Below are 10,574 nucleotides of genomic sequence, written 5' to 3'. Positions count from 1 at the left end.
TAGACTATACAACTAAGTAACCAACCATGTTGTATACAACCGACAGTATAGATTTGGAACTTTATAATAAAAGGATTTGAGCTTATATATACATTTTACGAGTTTTATTTAAAATAATCTAAGCGCTTTACATAAATTTTAAACTCAAAATATTATAATAAAACTCAAAAATAATATATACTCCCCCCCATCCACTCTTTTCTTCCTCTTTGAAGTGGCACGAATATTAAAGGTGAGAGTATAATATTGACAAAGATATGAGCGAGATTTGATAATTGGGGAGATGTATGAATAATCAGGATTAAATATTAATAAAGGAGATGTGTGGGGTTTGATTATTGAAGAGAGGTAGGAATAATTAGAATTAAATATTAATAAAGGATATGGTGGGGTTTGATGAGTGGAGAGGTAGGAGTATAATATTAATAAAAACTTTCTCAAAAAGGAAAGGGGAAGAAAACCTGAATAATCCGTTTTAGGAAATAAGGAAGAAAAGAGTGGATGGGAGGGAGTATAAGCTTAATTAGATTTTAATTTTGACACCTAAAAAATTAGAAGGTAACTCAAATATTTTAAAAGCTCGAAAAAATTACATATAAGCTCAGTTAAATTTATATTGGATGTATCATGCTCATATATATATATATATATATATATATATATATATATATATATATATATATATATATATATATATATATATATATATATACATATATATATATATATACATATATATATATACATATATATATACATACATATATATATATATATACATATATATAGATTTAGGATCCGGTGAGAACGATCACTCGGTGCAAACGGTGAGAACGACCTACATCAATAGGATTTTATTACAGATTTTATACGGTCTGCCTACTTTTTCTAATTTTCGCGGTTCATATATATATTTGTGATATTTTTTCATTTCCTTCTCTCTCCTTTCATTTTTTTAGTTTCGTTCTTCTCTCTACCTTTTTCCCCCAAATCACCATAAACCCTAATTTCTTCCCCAAATCATTTCATCGTCAATTTCCGGTGAATTAATTGTTGATAACGATGAACGATTATCATTCGTCTGCCGTTTTCTCGTTCTAATTTCCTTAATCGCTCTATTTCTATGAATTTCGCAAGTAATTTGGTATGATTTGATCTTCAACTTTTAGTTGTTAATGTCTATTTCTTCGATTTTTTGTTTTATTAAGCTGAGTTATCCTTTAATAAGTGAATCTAACTTAAATCGTTGTCTTTCGAAATCATTAATGCGGGTTTACCCTAATTTCTTCCCCAAATCAGTTGTTCGTCAATTTGCGGCGAATTAATTGTTGATAACGATGATCGATTATCGTTCGTCTGCCGTTTTCTCGTTCTACTTTACTTAATCGCTCTATTTCTATGAACTTCGCAAGTATTTTGGTATGATTTGATCTAGTTGTTAATGCCTATTTCTTCAATTATTTGTTTTATTAAGCTGAAGTATCCTTTAATAAGCTGAATCTAACTTCGTCGTTGTCTTTCGAAATCATTAATGCAGGTTTATCTGCGTTACGGTTGAGATTCTGTTAATTAGGTATTTGTTATTACTGTCGTGCTTAACTAGGTTTATTTTTGTTTGTGTTCGGCTTATTCACTGATTTTATTTGATATTTACTTCCGTTCGGTTGCATGCAGGTTTTTGTTCTGTTTCAATTTAAGAGCATCGTCGTCTTGGTGTATTCTCAACTAGGTATTATATTTTCCCTGCTTTTTTTGTTCGATTTTACATTTTTTTTCCTCCGTTTTGCTGTGTTATCATTCTAAGTTTAACATGATTGTAGTTTTGAAGTTGTTCTTCCTGAAATTTGTGTTGTTTACAACCGTTTTTTTTTTGTTGTTTTTTCTTGTTGAGCTAATTTTATGTGTATTTTCCACGTTATGTCCTTGTGTTTGCTTTCAGAATTAAGTTTGTGTGTGGTTTATCTGCCTTTTTTATACGTTTTAATGGTTCCGTATCAGCTAGGTACGTCACAACGGTTATCAGTCACACTATGTCAGTTGATTGGTACATTCATGTGGTTTGTTTGACTTAATGATATGTCCTACGTATTTGTGGCATTTTTGTATGCTTGGCATAAGGTGCTTGATATATGCTTTTTTTGACTTTTTGTATTATTTTATTTATTTGTTTTTGTTTTGTTGTGTGTTTCAGTTGGGGTTTTACACTTAATGAGTATTTTAGGGTGCAGGTGCACTTTAATACGCGTTAATCACGTCTATTTAGCCCATACATACGTTATTTTGAGTTTAATAACAATGAATGCATCAGTGCCCTTTCAAGAGGGTGACCACATCTGCATTTGTTCTGCAATTTATTTTTTTTCCGCTGTAACGTATCTGTGATGCTCTTGGTATCTAGGGAGAGTATTTTTTTCATGGATTGTTTGTGTGTTGATGTGAGTTTTGTTCATTTATGGGCTATGTGTCAGTCAGGTATGTCAATACGGGGTTATATGTACGTTGAATGAGTTGCTGGATACGTTTTTTAGTTTATGTTGTGTGTATCAATGTACCTATGCATATGTTTTTCGCCGACGCGTTTTTCATGGCTTGTTTTTGTTTAGCTTGATCATTTTCAATGAGGCTACTATGTGTTTTGCACCGTGAGATATAGGTTCAGTTTATCACATATGTCCATACGCATTTGTTGTTTGATAGGTACATTGATTACATTGACATCCACATTTTTTATGATTACAGGTGTCATTATGAAGAGAACACGTTCAGAAACGTCGGCACTAGACAGAGCAGGGACAAGCAGACATCAAGAAGTCCCTGTCACAAGTATGCAACAAGCTGGATGTGATCCTTCTGAAGATTTTCCGGTATTGAAAACAAGGATGAGTCCTAGCGGTCTTCTAAATTTCATCAATAGTGGCCTCTCCGACAATCAAATCTCAGACATTCAAGAGATGGCCTTTGGCGGTATCCTGTGCCTTAAAACGGATATGCTTCCCGGGCAGTTAGCACACTGGCTTGTCTCAGGTTTTGATCCATTCACGTCTTCCCTCTTAAACAACCAGCTGCCTATTCGCGATGAAGATGTTCATCTTGCCACGGGGTTACCTATGGGTGAGGTAGAAATAGTGCAAGCGACTCGTTTTGATCAGACCGAGGTGTTTGTAGAGATGGTTAATGCATGGAAGTCTCAGTTTGAGGGTGTTGACAAAGTTACCAACACCCACATATTGCATAAGATGGCTGAACAGAGACAAGGTGGGGACGATTTCAAGAGAAATTTTATCGTATATGTTGTGTCTGCGTTTCTTATGGGAATTAAGGGAAGTGTTCCAAGTGTGCGAATACTCAAGTGTTTGAGCGATGTCTCCTTGATTCCAAAACTGAGATGGTGCGATTTTACCCGAAGAAACTTAATTGCAAGTGTCGAACAGTGGAGAGATGAGAAGGAGAAGGAGGCCAATGGGAGCTGCAAGAAGATCTATAAAGGTCCTATAATGGTTTTAATTTTCATTTACCTCGATAGGATGGTTTTTAAGGCTAGATCAGTTAAGCGGGTGTTCCCAACATTATGTACATGGACGAAGGAAGCGATATCTTTGCGAATATCTAAAGAAAAAAGGGAAGTTCATCGGTTTGGTTCTGGTTTCATTGATACGCAGTTGGTAAAGCACCCAGATTGCTTTGGTCCTGGGTATGTGGAGAGCCGTGGCAGAACAGCACCTGATGTTGTGTCTGAGGATGATGATATTGTTGGCAATGATGAGGATGATGCGGCTAACAACAATGGACGTGATGGGCACGATGCCAACAGATCACATGTCAGTTCTTGCATTGAAACGCGGCAAGCACAAATGGGAAAGCCCTTGCTATCGCATTTCAGAATTTTGCGATTCTATTAATCGCAAGCGTATAATGCCGAATTATGCAGTTGTTTGTCAGCTGTCCGCCATGGCAGACTCTCTACTGGGGGGTTTCCAGTTAACACCACCTATTGTACCTGAAGATGAGGTTGGGACAAAAGTGGATCGCGGACGGGGTGACCCAGTTGTTGGTGGCAATGACATGCGCACCGATGAATCTGTCGCTCGCTCCGGGTTCAGTGCGATTCACGCCTTTGTTAAGGAGACGCCGCTACGGGGGTAGGTCGGCCTCCGAGGTTCATGGCGGTCGTGTTCCATCTACACCGAGAAAGCGCAATGACGACCCTTGTTGGAACGATCCTACCTTTGTGGCAGCGGCCATCGCGTTGGGTAACGCGTTCAACAAGGATCCAGTGGATGTACCTGTACCAAAGAAAAGACGAGTTGCTCCTGAGTTCCCGACCTTCAACCTATGTCAATCTCAAGATAAATCGCAACCAGCTGGTTCTCCGGACTGTCCTAATGCACTGTTGTCCCCCCGTCCGCCGCTTTGCTCCTAATGCACTGTTGTTTCTCCCGATTGTCCTAATGCACTGTTGAATCGGTTCACGTAGTCCATCTTTGCCAACATAGAGAACAAGAGAGACGTAGTTGTTCCAAATGTATACAAGTCACCCTTTATTCAAAGGAATATATCTATGTTTTCTGAATTGAGCCAACCGGAGAAAGATGTTTCTGACTTGGTTTTTGAGGAGGGATCTGATGAAAGGTATTTATAATCTTTTTTTTTTACAACCTATTTCAATCTCAAGTTAAATGTTTAATCGTGATCAGTTTGTGGGGTAATTCGTTAATATATCAGAACGTATCTATATTTTTTGTTTAATGTTTTCGATTTGTCTTGTTATTTTCAGCGAGGTATTGTTCAGAATCGTTTGTTCCAGCTAAGAAGATACGATTTAATGTCCTTCATCTCAGACACAAAGATTTCTACAAATGTGATAAATGCATGGGCTAATATATTGAACAAGCGAGAGGAGTTAAAAGCTGCCTCATCCCCTTTGCGTTTATACACTTTTGTTACTCATAATGTAAGTTATCCTATGATTGATATATGTTTGTTTTAACCTTTAGTTTTAATCAATGATGTGTTTTCCTATATAGATATTCTTGCATTAATATGCTATCGTCCTACCTGACTTTATTATTGTTGTTAAATATGTTTAACTTCAGGGAATTAAATGTGAAAATATAACCGAATACGATAAAGTTAAACTGGTGAGCTTCAACTATGTCTTTTTTATTTTTAGTAGCATTCGTAAGTTTTGTCCATTTTATGTTTCCACTAAGGCTGATATATGTGTTTCAAAACCAGATGTTGTTCCCATTTACACTCCGTGAGCCGTATCTGATTTGTGTCAACATGGTGTCCCGAAAGATTGAAGTCATTCATCCTATGCTTCCTAAATCAGTAGACTTCTCTGATTCTGTCCGCATGGTGGTGAGAATATGATTTTGCGCATACCAGTTCACTTTGTCAAACGTTGGATTTAGTTTTCTTCACTCCGTTAATGTTTCTGATGGTAATCTGACTTTTTCAGAGGGATTTTGTTCGATGTGACATGACCCCTAAATCATCCAGATTTAAGGCAGTCCAGTTTTTCTCACGTGAAGAATTCGTCCCCAAAACGCATGTGATTGACGTCGTGGACGATGGCATTTATCTGATGTTTTACATGGAGATATATACGGGGTGCCGCCAAATGCTCAAAACTCAGATCATAAATGTAAGATACGTCCTTTTTTTGTCTATGTACGTTTAGTAAATAAGTAATCACAATTTTCTCATTAACAAGTTTTACACATATTGAATCATCCAGTCTAGATCAGGGGATGTAATTGGCAAGATCCTTCTTAAATAGAAGATGAAGTACTGTTTTGCTGTTTTGTCGTGCCCTCAGAACGAATTATCAAAACAAGTGTTGATGGCTGCGAAGCGTCTCAGCGTCAAATCTGGGCAAGCACCCATATTTTTCTTTTTTTTTTTTTTTTTTTTTTTTTGTTTTTTTTTTGTTTGCAAGTGATCGTTAATCTTACTAATGATATTTTCCTTCTTCGTTTTTTTAAAGGAAACAAGCGGCTGTACAGGAAGTGGAATATACTGATACGCACCTGTTAGACTACGTGTTCCTTCTACGTGCGGGAGAATCAGCTAAAGAGTAATGTTTCATCCTTTTTAGCATGTTTACCTTGTCAACTTTATATGCGTTGTTAGAAATAGCACATACTGAGCTTTTTTGTTGGTGTATACGTTATTTTTGTAGTGACATAGTCGTCGAGTCAAGCTTCGGGCAAGTAACAAAAGAGGGCATGTGCTCTCTGAAACCTCGGAAATGGGTTGTGGATATGGTATGGTCACTTCTTAATTTTCATACGTGTTTCTTTCTATTTTATGTAGTATAGAACAACACTGGTTTTTTCAATTTAGGTGATCGATATGTTCGGGATCTTTTCAACTATGCTCAAGCCAGATTTTTTGTATATCCCATCTACCGCACGTGTGAGTGTTACCCTTTTCATCCGTGATTCACTTAATATTATCAGTTTGTATGTTTGACTTACTAATCGATATGTTTGTCTATTCTAGCATCTCAATCCTCAACGAGATAAAAACCTTGGTCGCAATTACATCAAAACATCATATATGCCTAAAGATGGGGTGTGTGTGAAAGCTGTAAGTATATTGTTCTGTCTTTTTTAAATGTGGGTATGTAACACACTGTATTTTTCGTATATGAAGATCAAACTCATTTCATTCATACCATACGTCTTGTAATTTTGTCAACAGATTTTTATACCCATCATTGATAACGAACACTGGTTTCTTATCGTGTGTGATCTGGAGATGAAGACGAACTATATTCTGAACTCACTACGTCCTAAGGATATCCGGGCTGACACTGAATGCGGAAGTGGTATATTTTTTTAAATATTTTAAATGTTTTCGTTCAGATCATGCTTTCCTTAATGATTCATAACTAATAGGTTCAATGTATCGTTTTGTTCTAGGTTAGTAATGTCTTCCAGATCTTATGCCGGTCCAAAGGGTACAAGCATCTTGTAGGGGTGCCTCTAGCTAAGTTTTCGACCCTGACTGTTCCTCAACAGCAAAATCTGTAACTACACATCTTTTTTTATTTACTTAACACCTGTGTATGTCACACTAAGTCAGTTGCTAGGTACATTTAATGCAGTATGTGCGTCGCGACGATATGTCCCATGTTTTTATTTGATTTTTGTATGTTGGACATGAGGTGTTTGTGCACGGATGATATAGTAAGGCCGCCTGTGTTGGTACTTATTTTAGTTTTGTTTGGTGAAGGTTTGATTGCGGCGTTCATGTTCTCAAGTGGTTAGAAGCTGGACGCAACCGAGATCTGTGGGAAGACAAGAGCAACTTCAAGGCGTTGGCTGCATATAGGAAGGACGTCGCGCTCAAATTGTTACGTTGGCAGGAGAACAAGCGTAAGGTATTCAAAATTAATCTCATTTTTCATTTTTCTTTATCGTTAGTTTTAACTGATCACATCTATTTAAGTACAAGGTTTACATCGTTTTTTTCTCATGTCTGATATATAGGTTTACTAAAAGTCATGGAAGCGGCTTTGCGTTTGGCAGGATTGTGGCAGGATTGTGGCTGACATGTAGGCTTAGTAAAAGTCATGTACATCTTATGGACTTTGTGATGGTGTAATTGGGGTTCTGTTGCATTGTATTAACTTCGTTTACGGTTATCTGAGTATCTGGTTATCTAAGTACAAGGCGTCTTTTGAAACGCCTTTGGTTCATGTTGTTTTCATCTGTGGCATCCCGTTGGTTATGGAATCATGATAGTTTTGACAGTTTGTAATGGAAGGGCATCGCTCCTACTTTTTGTGGATAATATGTAGGATATGCATCCCATTCCGTCTGTTTGTGTTTAGACAAATGGTGGTGTCTATGTGGCAATGGGCTAGGAATTGGGCAACCTCTTTCTTTTGCTATGTGGCAATGGTCTGATAAATTAATCATCATACAATATTACACTACTAAGTACGCTCATCATGTATAACATGTGCAACAATCGTGTTAATATACACGCTTGTTTACTTTTGCACATAGACACAAGCACACAACATCAATCGTGATAACATATTAATAATATATACTTACACAACCCACCAACAAACGAATATTTTTTTTTAGTGTCATACAATATCAATCGTGTCTAATGAAATCAATCGTGTCTAATGAAATCATCAGGTAATAGATAATTAGATGTCATACAATATTAGGATTTTGTCTATGGAACTTAAATTCGCGAATCATTGTTTATTAATATTTTACGCTGCTTTTTTACACAAATAATACTAATAGGTACGATTTTCATGTAAAACATGTGCAACAGTCGTGTTAATATTCACGCTTTTTGTCTCTTGCACATAGTTAGGAAATCATCAGTTATTGGACAATAGCTGAAAGTTTACTTTTTACCAATTCACATATCAAAAAACGAGCAGATTCATTAGCTCTTAATATCAAAAACTCAAGCCTTCCATAAACTTTCACTTGTATATGTTAATACAAGTGTTTCCATTCACAATCCTGATAGATACACTTTCAGCCTTGCCAGATGCACATATAATCCATGTAGATACGCTAGTATCTTGTGATATACGAATAATAAAAAATAAAAGACATACAAAGGAAAAAAAAAATAAAGATCAAAATAAAAAATGTTCAATAATCCCATATAACAGCTCAAAAATGAAGTCTCAAATCCTCCCGCCATTATTCATTATATTTGTGTATGTGATCCGCAACTCTTTTCGTTGTTCATTCCTGAAACGAAAAAAGGCTATAAAACATTAAAGGTTACAAATTTGATTAGATACAACAATACTATTCCTTAATTAAGTACCAACTAAACAAATTCAATCTGCTATCAGTATTCTCTAATAATGAATGCACCAAAATTAATAGCGTACCTGTATCATGGAATCATACTCTCCCAGGACAATTTCGACTATCATGGAATCCTAATTCTCCGCAAGCATTGCATTTCCTGGGCGCTTTCTTCTGTTCTTTTGTAGCTTGTTCCTTTTGGGACATCATTCTTTTTCTAGACCCTTTGTTTTTGACTGAATAGGAGGTAAGACAACCACTTCCTTTGGTATTTTTGTTCCTAAGAGCATCTCAAGTTTCCTATTCTTGTTTCTCAGCCTATCACCTGTGTTACTACTACTACTACATTCTGACGTACTGGTTTGTGCGCTAATCTTGTCTTTAAAACCTTTCAAAATGCCCAGCAATTCATCAACATACTCAGGTTTTTGTTAAACGAGCGTCACACACGAGAACACCTCGGACCATAAGGTACCAATTTTGTGTCGTCTAACATCTAATGAGTTACAATCTTCAATTAAAGTATGTGGCACATTATTACAAATCGGCTGACATGTTGCCAATTTGCTCCACCTACTTAAGATACTGATCTGGAACATTGTCAAGGCCTTGTTCTTTCAACACGTAAAGCGCATGACGGCACAAAATTCCATGTCTCTCGAACTTTTTACAGGTGCAGTTCACTTTCATTTCGTCAGAGATAAAGTTAACATAGTAAACCTTGTCTTTTTCACGATCAATAATGGAGATGCTGTCACTGGTAGTAACCCCTAAAATTTTAACACCACAGGTGAAACAAGCAGCCACCCACTCGTTTTTAAATTCAGAAAACATCACTGGGGTGTAGAACTCAGAAGCGTGTTTTTCCAAAGGGTGAGGCGTTTCTAGATCAGGGAAGGATTTTTTTGACTCGGCTATTAATTTGGACTGTTTCCATCGTTGAGCGTCCATAGCACTTTCAAACCTCATAAGAAACTCAACCAAAGTTAAGTTTGGGTTCATGAAATTACCGAAAAAGCTATTCTCGGACTCAGACCTGGACGTGGTTCTCATTAGTCCACCCATAAATAAATCCCTGAAATATGCTGGGATCCAAGAAGCCCTTTTGTCAAACATCGTATCTAACCATTCATTGTCGGTCAGCCCGTATGAGAATATAACCGAGCACCACCGTTCCTCAAACTCAGACGGTTCGATATCTTCTGCCCAAACACAGGAGCACAACTCTTTCATGAAGTTAGTTTCTCGATATAGCGTAGTTCCGATCTTGTCTGGCAGCTTTTTCATGATATGCCACATGCAATATCTGTGTTGAGTTTTGTCCCCGAACACTATTTTAACCCCTGCTTTTATGCCTCTATCTTGATTTGTAATTATGCACACAAGATACTTATTGCTCATTGCGCTCAGAAAATTCCGAAACAACCATACGAAATCATCATCAGTCTCTTTCCTTATAAGTCCTGCTCCAAATGTCACACATTTTTTGTAATGGTCAACCCCCGTGAAAGGTGCAAATATCATTTTATATGTGTTCATATTAAACGTCGTGTCAAAAGACGTCATATCACCAAAGAGACTGTAATTCTTTATAGCTATAGGGTCAAACCAACAAACCCTAGATAGTCAACCACGATCGTCAACATCAAAATCAAAGTAGTACGAACTACACATGGCTTTTTTGTGCATGAAATTTTCAATCATCATTTGCGCGTCATACACTTTAATAAATTTCTTCACATCCCTCCAAATATTTTTGAAGTCCTCGAG

At 36.7% G+C, this 10,574-nt stretch overlaps 1 protein-coding gene and 1 long non-coding RNA gene across 2 annotated transcripts; one reads left to right on the top strand and one right to left on the bottom strand.

Moving 5' to 3' along the window:
- Window positions 1-7,248: 7,248 nt before the first annotated feature.
- On the top strand, window positions 7,249-7,717 carry LOC141607856 (uncharacterized). The gene is made up of 2 exons (XR_012526953.1): window positions 7,249-7,390; window positions 7,500-7,717. It is a non-coding gene; the product is annotated as an uncharacterized LOC141607856 (long non-coding RNA).
- A 1,660-nt stretch (window positions 7,718-9,377) lies between these two features.
- Window positions 9,378-10,328, bottom strand: LOC141607181 (protein FAR1-RELATED SEQUENCE 5-like). Its single transcript, XM_074426543.1, has one exon. It carries the CDS (start codon window positions 10,326-10,328, stop codon window positions 9,378-9,380), a length of 951 nt encoding a protein of 316 aa, XP_074282644.1.
- Between the last annotated feature and the right edge of the window lie 246 nt (window positions 10,329-10,574).

Source organism: Silene latifolia, chromosome 10 (assembly GCF_048544455.1).
Source record: "Silene latifolia isolate original U9 population chromosome 10, ASM4854445v1, whole genome shotgun sequence".
NCBI classification, from domain to species: Eukaryota; Viridiplantae; Streptophyta; class Magnoliopsida; order Caryophyllales; family Caryophyllaceae; genus Silene; species Silene latifolia.
The sequence above is the reverse complement of the archived record's forward strand: the minus strand, read 5'-3'. Positions and strand labels throughout refer to the sequence as shown.

Coding starts and splice junctions, on each gene's coding strand:
- LOC141607181 (XM_074426543.1), bottom strand. CDS start 10,328: ATGATATTTGCACCTTTCACGGGGGTTGACCATTACAAAAAATGTGTG.